The sequence below is a fragment of the Microtus ochrogaster genome, unplaced genomic scaffold (assembly GCF_000317375.1).
Source record: "Microtus ochrogaster isolate Prairie Vole_2 unplaced genomic scaffold, MicOch1.0 UNK4, whole genome shotgun sequence".
Taxonomy (NCBI): domain Eukaryota; kingdom Metazoa; phylum Chordata; class Mammalia; order Rodentia; family Cricetidae; genus Microtus; species Microtus ochrogaster.
This window is the reverse complement of record NW_004949102.1, coordinates 15150395-15166150: the sequence shown is the minus strand read 5'-3', so window position 1 is coordinate 15166150 and position 15756 is coordinate 15150395. Positions and strand designations below refer to the sequence as shown.

Sequence of the window (15756 nt, the reverse complement as noted above, 5' to 3'; positions counted from 1 at the left end):
TTCCAGGGATCAAACTCAAATCATTAGGCCTGGCAGCAGGCACTGTTACCCATTCAACCATCTCGCTGGCCAAGAATAAGATATTCTTGAGCTGAAAAAATAGCCAGGTCTGAGGCTCACTATGTTCTAAGTACGAAAATTAATGAAAACTAGATAAACATAGCTATAGTCTAAGAATACTGGGGTTTAAAGGTAAATTTTCTAGCTATTTCAGCAGACAAAACACAGTACTTACATGGAGAATAAAATAATCCTAAACACTAAGCAATGAATTTGAAGTGGAAGTCTCCCCTCGTGTAAGTGTTACAACACAGAAAGGAGAGATTAAGTCTGAGAGAGCAATGGTGAAGTAAATACCATCTATGCCTCTTCTAGCAAAGACCTTGGCTAACAGAGAGAGGCATGTTTACACTAAAACTTGACAAACCATTGGGAAACTATGGTATGCAGGTATTCCAACATTAAGTGGACAGAATTATACATGTATAACTAAAAAGTTAATGTAAAATAAAATTTGGAGAGGATAAAATTTTAAAGACAAATGTATAAATTTGATTAAATAAACAAAAAAAAAAAGCTGGATCAATGGTCAATGGTTAAGAGCACTCGTTCTTTCAGAGGACCAGAGGTTGCTTCCTAGCACTCAAGTCAGGGCTGACACCTGCCTGTTAACTCCAGCTCCAGGGATCAGTCGCCCTCTCTGGCCTTCTTAAGCATTACACCCAACATGCACATCATGCCCCCATACACATTTATACAGACAGAAGAAAAGGGAGGGAGACAACTGAATATGTTAAACTTCTGCACTAATACTTTTTGTTCTTGCTTTTAGTAAAAGATAGAGATTGCGAAGATTTTTTACCCTCAACAGGGTATCATACAGCCTATATATACTGGCCTCAAACTTGACTGCGTAACCAAGGGTAACTTTGAACTTCTGGTCATTAGGCCTCTACCTCTCAAGAGTTGGAATTGTAGGAGTGTGCCAGCATGTCTGGCTAAGAGAAAAAGTTTTAAATACAAACTCAAGTTCTGTTTTCCAAAACAAACGTTAAGGTAAATCTGAGTCTTTTCCTGATATTGGGGACTGAACCTGGGGTTTCACACGTGTTATAAAGACACTGAGCTAACAACCCCAAGTTCCCATCCTACCTTCTAAAGTTTTTATTTTTAGCAAGACTTTGTTGTGCAGCCCAGGTTAGCTTAGAATTCCCTGTATATAGCCCAGGCTGGCCTTCAACTTGAGTTCTTCCTGCTTCACCCTTCTGTGTGCTAGGATTACAGGTATATGGCACCATACACAAAGATTGATACTTGGTTGAAAAAAATAAAAAACACACATCCCAACAAAAACCTCACCCAGCACTATGATGTCAACACTGAGAACAATCCATGGCCATAGCTGTTATCAGCCTAGCATAAGCACATTCTATACATTGTGTATGTTATATGGGAAGTCATAAAGGTGACTTAGGAAGCTTGCTCAAATCTTACATTTATCACATGAATGCACATCACATACATACCTGCACACTGGCTGTTACCACTGAAGACCCTGAGGCAGAGGTTGGTCTATGTGGAGTAGACAACGGTTTAGTAGCACCCTGTGTTCCACTTCCTGTTCCCCCAGATAGACTAGTCCTATTAGCTCCACTTGAGTTAAGGTTGCTACCTCTGCTGGCAGGTACATTCATTGGAATTCCGCTCAAGCTGTTCTTCCCAACAGTTCCAGTGGATGATGAGTTTGTTAATTTAGAAGGGGTCTGAAGAGTTTTTGTAGATGGAAGGCCAGAAGTGCGATTTGAGGGCAACAAATTCAGAGTGGGAGACTGTCTGCTGATGTTCATTCCACTGGGCTGTTTATGGACGGGGTTGTTACTTGAGGGATGGTTACTCTGGGCTACTAATGTGTTTGGACTGGAAGAAGTCGGGCATACAGCAGGCTTGGGAGCTGGGTTGGATTTAGAAATAAGTTTAGTTGATACTGAAGGCTTAGCTGACAGAGAGGGCTTGGGTGAGGCAGAAGGCTTAGGTGAGGACAAAGGTTTGGGGGATGTGGCAGGTTTGGGAGATGCAGCAAGTTTGGGAGATGCAGCCATTGAGAAGGGAGATTTGAAACCCTGGGTGGAGATTTGTGACACCATAGCCTTGGCTAAATAATTACTGGAGGTAGTGGTGCTGGGTGCTGTCCTAGAAACCAGGGGGTGGGGCCCCTGAGACCCATTTCCAGGTGATGGCGTAGACAAAGGGAGGCGATGATACATCAGTGGCTTATCTGAAGTCTTGAGTAGTTGGGACGAACAGGAAAGCTGGGGGTTATTACTTAATTTCACCACTGGGTTGGTCTGTGATTTACTAATGGTGGCCTGTAATGGAGACACATAGTTCTGCTGGACAGCTGAGTGCTGGTGCACCTTTGTTGCTTGTGTTAACGGAGAAGCATCTTGGGCCTCTGATGTTCCCAGAGCATGAGAGGAGGCAGCAACTTGGGCTTGGGAGGAGGAGACATGAGTCTGAGAAGAGGAAGAAGCATGTATCTGGCTTGACCTTTGCAGTCCTTGCTGGAGTAACCTGGCTGGCAAAGGTTCTAAGGAAACTTTAGGGTTCTGAATTGAAGAACCAGCAATAAGGCCTGAAGAAATGCCCGTATGAGCTAAATCCTGGGGTTTCTTTGGTACTGGCCCCGTGTGACCAGCAATAAGACTTGATGAGTGTGCAGTCTGAGTAGAATCTAATTTTTTGGGAGTAGCCAGTGGTAACTTACTCATGATACTTGCTAGTTTTTCTTCTCTCAGTCCTGGACGAGGCTTTGTAGTTGGCACATTTAGCCTTGAGCCAACTGAGGGGCCCTTGTTCCCATTGTTGATGGCAGCTAAAGCTTCTGATACAAGATCCAGTGAAGATGAGTGGAAGGGAAGGTCTTCATCCAGGGAGTCATCGAGGCAGATGGTTTCTTGGGCTGGTGCTGAGCTAGAGCTGGCTGAGGCAATGATGGATGTGCTGGAGCTCGTGGAAGGACCACCAACTGAAGCCACCAAAGATGCAGGAGCCTTTGGGTCTTTTTTCAGGCTACATTCCTAGCACAAGTATCATTATATTGGAAAAAATACAGAGAGTTAATTATAAATTTTAAACTTAGTTTTTATAAGATTAAGAAATTGAAACTCCCTAAATAGATCAGGCTGGACTTAAACATACAAAGATCCATGTGCCTCTGCCTCTTGAGTGCTGGTATTAAAGGCCTGTGTTACTGTACTGGGCCTCTTTTTTTTTTAGCTAGAAATCTAGAGAAGACTACTGAAAACAAAATTGAGAAGAGGGTACTCTAACCAGCTCTCCTCATAACACAGTGTGTGACACACTATGCCATTATGTCCTTGCAAGTCATCTTACCAGATCCTGAAACGGGCTGAAGGGCAATGACTGAGGGAGACATCACTCGTTAACTCTACCTCCATCAAATTCAGAACTCATTTCAATCCCAGGTTCTCAGAGCTTTTACTTTTCTGGTGCTCAGCAGGGACTTTGCCTTCGTATCAAGACTTGAACTCTTTCTAGTAAGGTTTGCTGGTGCGGGCTCTCATTCCCTGTTTCCTTGCATTTCTATAGCTACCGACCACCAGGACATAGGGAAATACTGAATTATCCAACTATATTTAAATCATATTGCTACTCATTATGATAAACATTACTTGTAATTTATCAAATATGTGTTTAGTGTCTCCTATGAGTTCAGGCTCTGTTCTAAGGAAATAAAGATATTAGTAATTAAAGTGCTAAACATCTAGGTGAATATTGTCTTGTTAACAGATTGTCTTGTTAACTGTCTTGCCAGGCGGTGGTGGTGCACACCTTTAATCCCAGCACTCAGATCTCTGTCAGTTTGAGGTCAGCCTGGTCTACAAAGTGAGTTCCAGAATAGCCAGGGCCATTACACAGAGAAACCCTGTCTTGAAAAACCAAAATAAATAAATAAGCAAATAAGTAAATAAATGAATAAATTTTCTTAAAATTCAAGGAAGAGTTAAGAGAATTATAGTTTTAAGTATTCAGAGTAAAAAAAAACATTAGTAAGTCAAAAAGCAACTGTTTATTTGTTGGGAGTAATATAAAATACTAGACTAACTTTATGTTTAAGATAAAGACAAAACTACTACACAGATCAATACATCATTTCAGGGGCTCTACTAATTCCTTGGAAAGAAAAAGTCCCAAACCCAGAATCTCATATATTGATGTGTACAGCCACATCACTTACCTTCAGCATAGTGGGGAAAGAACGAACAGGAAGGGTCTTTACCATCACCTCCTAGGGTGTTACAGTAAGTAAGCTGTTAAGAATGCTTTATACTCTAACTTCCATAGCACTTGTTCTAAATCTCCATCCTAAGAACTCCATTTTGCACACCTCACTACTGATAGAAGCATTGGTATAATCCCACTAGGGTCCCACTGCTGGCTAAAATGAGAGGGTAGCACACGACACATAAGCTTGCACATGTGGACAATCCGAGTATACTATTTACTCCACCATTAGACACAGTACAGGACTGAAGTGGGGCGGTCATAGCAAAGGTATTACCAATACAAAGTTTCTATTTCAATTAGTTTTGGGGAAGGCAGAGTCTCATATATCCCAGGTTAACCTCCAACTCCCTATCAAGCCAAGGATCATGCTGATCATTCAATCTTTGCTTGAACTTCTGATTCTACTGCTCTCTCTACCTCTTGAGTACTGGGATTATAGTCATGCACTACCATGACTGTTTTATGTGATGTGATGGCTTCACGCATGCTAGGCAAGCACTTATCAAATGACCTATATTCATAAACCAACTATGCCTGCTTTTTAGGATATTTTTATTACATTTTTCACTTCAAATATTAATTTTGGCAGTGAAGGAATGGAGGAAGGCTCACAATACAGCTTCTCCTAAACACTGTTAAGATTATCCTATATTCCTTGTTTTGGGGCTAGGAACAGGGTGAGACAGGGTCTATGATTCCCTGAGTGGCCTGAAGTTATGTTTGAGACTGGCCTCAAACTTGCTTCAATTCTTCTGCCTCTGCCTCCAGAATGCTGGAATTACAGATATGTACCAACACAGACGTCCAGGTACTTTATGTTCTAAACTAACAAACCTACCACCTATTTGTGGTGGATGCCCACTGACTCTAACCTGTACTAATAAATCCCCTTACATATTCTATATTTCAGACAGTAAGCTCTTGATTTTTTTGGTTTTGTCTGTTTATTGTTGTTTGGGGTTTTTTTTGTGGTGCTGGATTTATGCCCAGGGCCTCTGACATGCTGAATATATGCTCTGCCTGAAATCCACCTATAGCTTTTATGCCTGACTTGTGCTGTAAGTAGGTAAGATGTGGACCATTATATGGCATAGAATCTGCTTTTACCTGCTGCCCTGGGTCACTGCTAAATCAGTAAATTACTCTGCCACCTTGAGCAAGTAATGCAATTTAAACTCCTAACAAAGGGGACATTTTCAGGCAAGACAGTCTTTCTCCAATCTAGAACCTTTGGCCAAGACAGATAATTCTCTCTGCTGGTACACAGATGCTCCCCTCCCTGTCATTAATTAAATACGTCCTTTTAGAAGCCTTCTCCACATGGGCTTCTTTTCTATCTCTGACTACTAACCCTAGAAAACCCTACCTGTCATATTCTGAGAAGACAGTGAAAAGAAACCATAAGGCAATAAGTAGTCTCTCCAAGGGCAATGAAGGCCTCAGCAGCAGGCCACCACTTTCTTTGTATTTATAATTTTAGCTATTTTGTTGGGGGGGGGGGGGGACAGGGTTTATCTGAGTAGCCCTAGCTGTGCTGGAACTTGTACTGCAGATCCACCAGCCTCTGCCTCCCAAGTGCTAGGATTAAAGTCATATGCAACTATGCCCAGTTATTCAAATGTTATAAAGAACACTTGTTACATTTTATCTAATATTTCTTTCTTCTATTGTTTTTATTGAGCTATACATTTTTCTCTGTTCCCCTTCCTCCCCTCTTCCACGACCCCCATGCTCCCAGTTTACTCAGGACATCTTGTCTTTTTCTCCTTCCTATGTAGACCCATGTGTGTCTCTCCTAGGGTCATCTTTGTTGTCTAGGTTCTCTAGGTTGTGAACTGTAGGCTGGTTTTTCTTTGCTTTAAGTCTAAAAGCCACTGATGAGTGAGTACATATGATATTTGTCTTTCTGAGTCTGGGTTACCTTACTCAGTATGTTTTCTTCTAGATTCTTTATCCAATATTCCTATGCAGAAATAATGAATGCAAATCTCCACAGCTCCACAACAATCTACTCCTCAAATGGACTTTTATGAAGTAAAAAACAAGCAACGTAGCATAGCACCTATTAATCTTTGCTAAATATCATGTGTCCTTTCCTCTAAGAATTTATCCCAACACTCACCATTAAGGACCAACTACAGATTTGCTGGATTCTTACCTTGACTTTGGGTTTTGACGCAGGAATCACCTTTTTCTTTGCTCTAAGATAAAAGATTAAAACAAAGGTCATTCAGGAGTAGTTATATATTAGGAATTAAAGTAGACTACCTTAATTCTTTCCACTATTTAGAAAACTCTTTGAAGGAAGTAACTACTCAGCTTGCATGGGAATAGTCAGCAATATTTTTTTTTAATTCAGATGGACTAAAAGGCCAAATAATTACCAAAGAAAGAAATATAAATAGAAAAATAAAAGCTACATGTAAGTACACAAAACATACAATGACTCAAAACAGGTTAGCCTCAGGAGATTCATTTCAATGGATTGGTAAGAACTCACGATTTATTTGTAGGGAAACATCTTCAGGATATGGCATACTCAAATCAGGACGAGTTATTAATGACTTTTTTAAGAAAAAAATTAAGGTTTTATTAAAAATTATTTTTAATTGCAAAAATAAAAAATTGTTAGAATGATAACAAATTAACAAATTAATTAGAAGGCAAGAAGGAAGTTTTGTGAGTTTGAGGTTACCCTGGTCTACATAGTGAGTTCCAGGCCAGCCAGGGTTATGTAAAACAAAAACTTTGAACACTTAGGAACCAGCAGAAACACCTGTCAATATGCAGTTTCAGGGAAGCAACACTAATTCTCCATGGCTTTTTTGGAGGAAGCTATTAGAGCATTAAGACATATTTGCTAGCCGGTGGCACATGCCTTTAATCTCAGCACTTGGAAGGCAGAAGCAGGTAGATCTCTTTGAGTTTGCAGCCTGGTCCATAAGAGCTAGCTCCAGGAGAGGCTCCAAAGCTACACAGAGAAGCCCTGTCTTGAAATTAAAAAAAAAAAAAAATAGTCAAATTTACATATCCTGTTTTCTGACTAAAAAAAATAATAAAACACAAAGGTAGTAGTAACAATGGAACTATTTTTAAGAGCTGAGGAGATGATTAGGATTCAGCCCAATGGCAGAACACTTGTCTGGCATGTATAAACCTAGGCTCAGTGCCCATCACTGAGGGAGCCAGACACAGTAGCAAGCACTCATGATCTCAGCTACTTGAGAAGCAGAGGAAGGAACACTTGGAGGCCAGGAGTTTAAGACCAAACTGGGCAACAAAGCAAGATCTTGTCTTAAAAGAGAAAATGAAGAATAATAACTGAAACAATTGATCTCTGATGATATATTAACAAAATGTCCTTTCTAAAACGAAAAATATCCATTTCTTTTGTGTACATAAAAGGAGAATAAGAATTTTGTAATATCACTCCAAAATGATAATCTAATACCTTAATAGAATTAAAGGTACATTGAAGTGCTTAAATCATTTATAACTCACTAACTTAATATTTCAGTAACTTCTTTTTTAAATGCTGGAAATGGAACCAAGGGCCTTAGTGCATGGTAGGTAAGTCCTCTACCAACTGAGCTACATTCCAGTGGATCAATATGTATCCCCAAAACAAACACTAACAAAACATGGTATGTTCCAGTGTATTAGGAGAATAAAGGTTCATTCTTTTTATTTATTTATTTATTTGTTTGTTTTTTCGAGACAGTGTTTCTCCGTAGCTTTTGGTTCCTGTCCTGGAACTAGCTCTTCTAGACCAGGATGGCCTCGAACTCACAGAGATCCGCCTGCCTCTGCTTCCCAAGTGCTGGGATTAAAGGCGTGCGCCACCACCGCCCAGCAAAAGAGTGCTTACCTAGCATATGCTGGACCTGTGTTTAATTCCTGGTATAAACATTTTTTAAAATTTGATTTTGTGAGTGACTGTATGTGTGTGTACGGTAGAAACATGCCTTAAGGCAATACAGTGATCAGAGGGCAACTTTCAGGACTTGGTTTTCTCCTTTTACCATGGGTTTTAGGGCTCCAATTCAGATTCGCATTACAAGTGCTTTTATCCACTGAACCATCTTGCAGATCTAGAAATCTGCTTTATATTTTTACTATAGCCAGTTGTGCACACAAGGATGAACACTGTAAGCTTGCAAGGCGGGGGGAGGGGGGTGTTTATGGACGTGTCCTGTAAGCTTACCTATGTCAATGGGCATTTAGTAAGTAATATTTTTGTTTTTAAAACCATAACATGAATGGGTAGTGGTGGCACAACCTTTAATCCCAACACTTGAGAGGCAGAGCCAGGTGGATCTCTAAGATCCAGGCCAGCCTGACCTACAGAGTTCAACCCTGTCTTAGAAAAACAAAAGGAAACACCCCAAAGAAGCCATAACATGAATAAAAGCATGTGTAGAAATCTAGAGCCAGCATTTACTCACGGAGCAGAGGTGAGATGATTATGTACACTCCGGCTTTCCTTAAAAAGCATTCTGGAAAAATTAGAAAGACAAAATTATTTTTTATAGCAGATAACATGGTAATTGCTCCACTTTTTGTTTTTGTTTTACATAAAAGATCTTGCTGTGTGGATCAGACTACCTTCAAACTGAGTATTATAACTCAGGCTGACCTTGAACTCAAAATCATTAACCATTTGATTTTTACTTATTTATCAAGCAAAAGTAGTAACAACTTTATTTCTATGTATTCAGATTTTTTAACAAATCAATAGAAAAGGTTGTTTTTGTTACTTTAAGGATGATAGGTTGATAGCCTATTCTCTTAAAATTTCTCCAGCCAGGCACTGTGGCACATGAGTTTAATCCTAGTACTCAAGAAACAGAAGCAAGCAGATCTTTGTGAATTCAAGGTCAACACGGCCTACTTAAACCCAACTGGCTTTGAACTCACAGAGATCTGTTTGCCTCTGTTTCCCATGTGCTGAAATTAAGAGGCATGCACCACCATGACTAGCAATTTTGTTTCTTAAAGTGTATTTCACAACATAGCCCAAGTTGACCTGGAATTCTCTGGTATAAACTTGCCTCAAACCTGCAGCCCTCTGTATATTCTCATTAGGGCTAGGTTATAAGTGTGTACCACCACATCTAGCTCTGTTCTAAATCTATTATGTGGTTCCTTTCTATCTGTTAAAAACTCCTCAAGTTTATAACTATTATCTACAGTCCTTTCTCCCTATTACTCAACTTAAAAGCAAAAAAATAAAAAGTTTGAATAAAAAAAACAACAAAAAACATCTTTATACCCATCTTATTTCTAGTTCCACAAGATTTGTTTTGTTAAGTGCTGATGATCTGAAACACTACACACACACACACACACACACACACACACACACACACACAAAATAGTTGGTTTTTTTTGGGGGGGGTTGGTTTGAGATGGGGGTCCTCTTGATATACTAATGTTAAACATGTATGCTCATTTTAAATATTTCTTTAGATTACAATTTCCCCCCTTCTCTTTCCTCCCTCTAACCCCTCCAAACATAAGTTCTAAGCAAAATCAATCTGATGTATGTTTGTCTGTAAATATATCTTTATAACAACAAAAGTATATTTCTTACCTTGCCTGCATCCAGCCCTTAGGCCAAAGTGGCTTCACCTCTGTCTCCATGAAGGATTTAAGATAATCCTCAGCAGATTGGCTTTTATTTGGCTCTAATTCATAGCATCCCAATTTGATCTCAACAAGGTTACATAACAAAGTTCTAAACAAATTAAAAATATATACTGATATAAAAATGTGAATTGTAAAACTTAAAAAAAGATTCAAAACAGTTATTTTTGAAGCACACAAATCTGGTGGCAATAAAGAATGTTAACTGAAGTATTCAGACTATAATAAGAGAAATAAGTTCTAATATTGATCATTCACTGCACTACATCAACTCCCATCATCAAACAATGGCCTTTGGTACCTTTCTTTAGTGACCAAAGACTGAAAAGGAGAGTTGTCTCCCTGGGGTAAAGCAAGCAGACAGTTCACACAAGTATATCACATGCTTGTCCTTATGCAAACAGAATGACTTCAGTTCACTATTAGAACAGCTGATAAAATGTATTATATGAAGACCAAAGCACCAGCCTCTGAGGCCATTACACTGGATTACTATTCTTGAGTATGTTTTCTTAGACACTATTCTTTGGTTGCTTCTGATCTAGTCCTCCACTTCTGGGGATTCTTCTCATTTCTTTGCCTATAAATGAAGACTAAGAAAGCTCACCTAATGGTGTCATCCCAGTGGAATTTCTTTCGTGGGCCTATGACTCGTTTCCCTGGTTTCTCCTCATCATCATCTTCAGATCCATTTTTTTCCCGTTCTTCATCTGCTTGCACCCTAAAAAATGAATAACACTTTATTAAGCAGTTTTAACCCAGAATTCACGACCATATAGTACTTAAATACTTCAGTTGCTCATCCAAATGTTTACTTGAGACAGAACAGGGGGCAGTATTTCCACATGAAGCCAGTATGAAGTGGATGAGTAAATAAGGTCCTGAACTATAATACAGAGGTGCAAATGCTCAGCCTTTACATCAAACTTTGTGTCCAGTCCTAGCTTAGTATAATTGGTTAAGACGTGAAATGCCTTAAGCAGCATTAGGTTTTAGCTTTTTTATTTTTATTTATTTATTTTTTGAGACAAGGTCTCAGCATGAAGCCTAGGCTAGCCTAGAACCTGGATCACTCTGCTGAAACCTCCTAATTGCTGTTATTATAGGTACATCCTATTATGCCTCCCTTGGCTCTTGTTTTGTTCGCATCTATACACTAACCAGACAAAGCCTTTCGCTTTTGACAGCAAAAGCAGTTGAGTGGGAGTGACACATCACTTAGAAAAGATTCGATTACATCATTTTAACTGTATACATGGTGTCTAGAGAATGAGGACTACTTAAGAACATCAACTAAGCAGGGCAGTGGCAGTGCAAACCTTTAATCCCAGAGATCGGCGGGCAAAGGCAGGTGGATCTCTGTGAGTTTGAGGCCAGCGTGGTCTATACAGCTGAATTCCAGGACAGCCAGGTCTGCACAGAAATCGTGTCTCAAAAAAAGCAAAAGGCCAAAAACAAATGACAACAAACAAAACAAAATAAAACCAAACAAAAGAATATCAACCAAACGTCACTGTCAATTCTAAACCAGCCCAAAGCAGAGGTACATACTTGGCACACTTGGCTTGACTGCGAGCCTGGCAGTCTTCCTGGTATTTAAATAGCTGTTCGGGCATGACGTTGCTAACAGCCAACTTCAATTTTTGCAGAGGTTCCCTTAAACGATCATCCTGAAGGGGTAAATATATTTGGAGTTTTTTTTTTTTTCAAATATAACAAAACTTACTCTATAAGCAGAACTTCAATAGGTAAAATCACATTTTACATACTGATTATAGACCTGAAATATTATCTAACATGACACTTCTTCTACAGCCCCGACTTGTCAAGGTACACTGGAAGAAAAATTACATTGACTGTGTTTTCCACTACACCAAGCAGAGTCCCAGTTTTTGTCTGCTGCCCTAGAAACAGTGTTCCTTCACATTCTTAAGAATGAGTCCAAATTTTGGCCAATAAGTTTTATGAATGAATTATAATACAAATAGAAAATGGGACTGATATTGCCCAGACTACTGTTTAACTCCTGGTGTTGAGATATAGCCAAGGAAGACACTATTCTAAAATACTACAACACACAATCTGCTCTGGTGACTACCAACAGGATGCGGGCAACCTGTTCTCCCAGTTACTGCTAGCAATTATAACTTATGATGCAAGCAAAACTTAAATTCAAGGCCAAAAGAAAGAGGAAACTGAGAAACTCTTCTCCATATGGGTTCAGCATAGAAAGGAAAATAAGAATTTTGTATCTGACAGCTGAAGTCAGCCAACAGCATTTTCATCTTACAAATAACATATACTTAAGTGCTTAAAACCTTCATCATTGTCATAGGCACAGAAATATCTTAATTCTTTCTTCACTAAAGCAAAAGGATTTTGCTTTTTATAATGTAGATTGAGATTCAGACATACTAAGCAAGTCTTTACTTAAGCTTTACTATACCCCCAACCCTTAACAAGTCATTACACCTTTTGATAAAAGATGTATTAGAACATAAAAATTATGACTAGAAACCTAAGCCATAGATACTAATTAATAAACTAAGCATGTAATGGTATCTGGAATAAAAATCTTAACACTTATTACCAAGATTTCTTGAAGAATTATCTAATTAAGATGACCCTGGGAAATTTCAAATATCCATCAACAGTGAAACTAAATGAGACACACTCATATGGTAGAAAGCTATAGACACATCAGTAGAAATGGATTTCTACTATATGTCAACATACAGCTGAAGTACAATATGGTGTTAGAAAGCAAGATAGAGAAGAAAACAGTTTGTTTATATTTATATGAAGCTCAAACAATGTAAAGCTCCTAATACAATGGATATAAGTGGTATGAAAGAGCTTATATAAAGATCAACAAAGACAAGATAGATGGTGCCTTTTTCTCACAGCCAATGGGATATTAAATAACTTCAAACATGAAACCTCAGATGTTTCTCTGAAAAGTATTTTGTTGTTATTTTGTTATCATTTTTTTGAGGCAGGGTCTCACTATGTAGCTCTGCCTATCTTGGAGCTCACTATATGGACCAGGCTGGCCTCAAGCTGCCAGAGCTGCCTGGCTCTGCTTTCTGAGTGCTGGGATTAAAGAAGTGCACTACTACAGCTGGCCCTAAATATTTTATGATCTGGGGCTGGGGATTTAGCTCAGTTGACTGAAAGTTTGCTTAACATGCATTAAGTCCTAGGTTTGATTCCTGGAAAAACATAAAACCAGGTGAGGTGAGTCCAATCATGGTTGTGCATGCCTTTAATCTCAGTATTCAGGAGGTAAAGGCAGGCAGGCCATCTAATCTATATAGCCAGTTCCAGATCAGCCAGGGCTATCCAGATTCTGTTTCCAGAACCCACATGGAGCTAACCACAATCCTTAACATCAGTTCCAGGAGAGCCAATACCCTCTTCTGGCCTCTGTGACCACCATGAACAATCATGGTATACAGATGTACATATAAGCAGAACACCCAAACAGAAAATAAAAATTAAAAACATAAATTAACAAAAACAGGCAAGGTGATGAAGGCCTACAATCCTAGTACCCAAATGTAAACCCTGCTCTATTTGGGCTCATCTAAGACAAAATACCTCCTCCAAAAGGGGGAAAAAGGGTTTTATACTACACAAAATGGTGTTTTTCTGGGCTGGTATGATGGTGCATACCTTTACACTGCTGGTGGATCTGTGAGTCTGACAGAAATCTACTGTACATTATGAGCTCTAGGCCAGTCAAGTCACGGCCACATAGTAAGACCCTGTCACAAACAAAACACAAAGAAAAAACCCCACTAAAAAGCTTTTCTACTTCTAGTTCTATTTTATCAGTTACCCATTTTTGTCATTTGAATTTTTGTTCCAATTGCCAATATCTAAAGTTGCCAGGAAAGACACAAAATATGAGACAGAAACACATTTTTTTTTGTTCATTAACCTGCTTTGAATCAAGAAGGAACTATAATTTTTCAACTCAAAAGAAGTCTTTGTTTAAAGATATTGGTGCCTTAATAAAGAATCCTGGTTTTTGTACCTACTACATTGACTTTATAGACAAAGAATCTATCCCTTCGGAATCAGTACTTTTCATCTAAAGCTATCAACTATCGATGTAAATATTTTTTTTTTTTTAAATTGTGTGTGAGGGTTATCTATGGAGTTGTTTATGCTGTGGAAAATTTCTGGAATTCAGAGGACAGTTTTGTCAGGCTTGCTCAACAACAGCCGGCTGATCCGTTTCACCAGCCCAAAAGAAGAGGCTCCTAATCACCTTTAGTAATAAATACCCTATGGTTATTAAACACATGTAACAGGACTACAAAGTGATGAATGTGCAAAGATTCTAAGCAAACATGTTGTTTACTGGTTACAAAACCGAAGATCTAGGTACTATTCTTCCACTTACCTGGACATTAAGATGTAGCTTCTTTAGACGTTTTACCAGTGTTTCCTTATTACATGGCACAAATGCTTCAAGATGGGAGTAGACACCACTACGAATGACAGGGCCTAGTTCTTGTAGCTGTAACTCGATGCTGACCACAAAACAAAACAAAACAAAACACACAATAGTAAACATCATAAAATTCTTTTTTATATAGCATCCATATATAAGCCAGAAATTAGCCAGGCGGTGGTGGCACACACCTTTAATCCTAGCACCTGGTGGAGGCAGAGGCAGGCAGATCTCTGAAATCGAGGACAGAATAGTCTGCAAAGCAGGTTCCAGGACAGTCAGGACTACATAGAATGAAACCCTGTCTTGAAAAATAAACAAAGCAAAAACAAAAACAGAAAAGGAAGAAAGCAAACAAGTACAGGCAGGTATTTCTGAAACTACACTCCCAGAGTTCCTATAGTACTCTGCTTTAAAGTATCTGAAAAGGCAAGGCCCTTTCCACCCAGCTATGTGCACATGATAATTTCCTCATCTTTGTTTTCCTTTTATGCCTGTGACACAGCTGTTACTTAATAGTTTACTTAATTTATTGTAAATGATTAGTTCTCACTTCCCTTTTGGGGACAGAAAACTAAATGTTAAATCTTTATTTTGTCTAGTAGCAATTTCTTTTTGATACTTCAACCTGACTCCATCTTAAGTTTAGAATCTTGTTACAGGGTCGAAATAAGTTCCTTCCTGTTTTCTGTAAAACTTAAATTTAAGCATGTCTTTACCCTTTTCTGGAATTTGACATGTTCCACACCTGACCTCCACCCTGATTAAGATGTTCTGCCAAATAATTTTGAGACATTCTACCAAGTTCCTATGTAACCAAAAAACCCCTTGGAAACACCCTAGCCTTGCAGTCTTTTGGGCTATATAAAGCCCCAATTTCTCCTATGTTCAATGCTATTTTTCTCAAACCTGGCTTTAGGGAGACAGTTCTGTCTGACAGAAGCTAAAGCTTGCTTAATTTGATCAAAAAGGACACTAAGAAAGACTAACATAGATTTAATCTACATGGAAAGTAGAAAAAGACAAGGTCTGCTGAGTAAATTGGGAGCATGGGAACCTTGGGGGAGGATTGAAGGGGAGGAGAGAGGCAGGGAGGGGAGCAGAGAAAAATGTTGAGCTCAATAAAAAAAAAAAAAATTGACCAGAAAGTTTTGTTCATTGGTCTTTACTCTCATTTAGTGGGACTAACATTTTTCTCTTCTCTATCTCAATTCCTCTTTTAAAAGTAAAGCAGTGCCAGGTGGTGGTGGCACATGCCTTTAATCCCAGCACTCGGGAGGCAGAGGCAGGTGGATCTCTGTGAATTTGAGGCCTGACTGGTCTACAAGAGCTAGTTCCAG

General features: G+C 39.0%; 1 protein-coding gene across 1 annotated transcript in view; it reads right to left on the bottom strand.

Annotated features, from left to right (window-relative positions):
• Ubn2 (ubinuclein 2) overlaps window positions 1-15756 on the bottom strand; it is a 67227-nt gene that overhangs the window by 19031 nt on the left and 32440 nt on the right. Inside the window, exons 9-16 of the mRNA XM_026788553.1 lie at window positions 14366-14495; window positions 11506-11624; window positions 10562-10675; window positions 9902-10045; window positions 8754-8804; window positions 6467-6509; window positions 4259-4309; window positions 1527-3077 (exon numbers count right to left, since the gene is read on the bottom strand). Of these exons, the coding sequence (XP_026644354.1) occupies window positions 1527-3077; window positions 4259-4309; window positions 6467-6509; window positions 8754-8804; window positions 9902-10045; window positions 10562-10675; window positions 11506-11624; window positions 14366-14495 (2203 nt within the window). The remainder of the gene's footprint in view (window positions 1-1526; window positions 3078-4258; window positions 4310-6466; window positions 6510-8753; window positions 8805-9901; window positions 10046-10561; window positions 10676-11505; window positions 11625-14365; window positions 14496-15756) is intronic.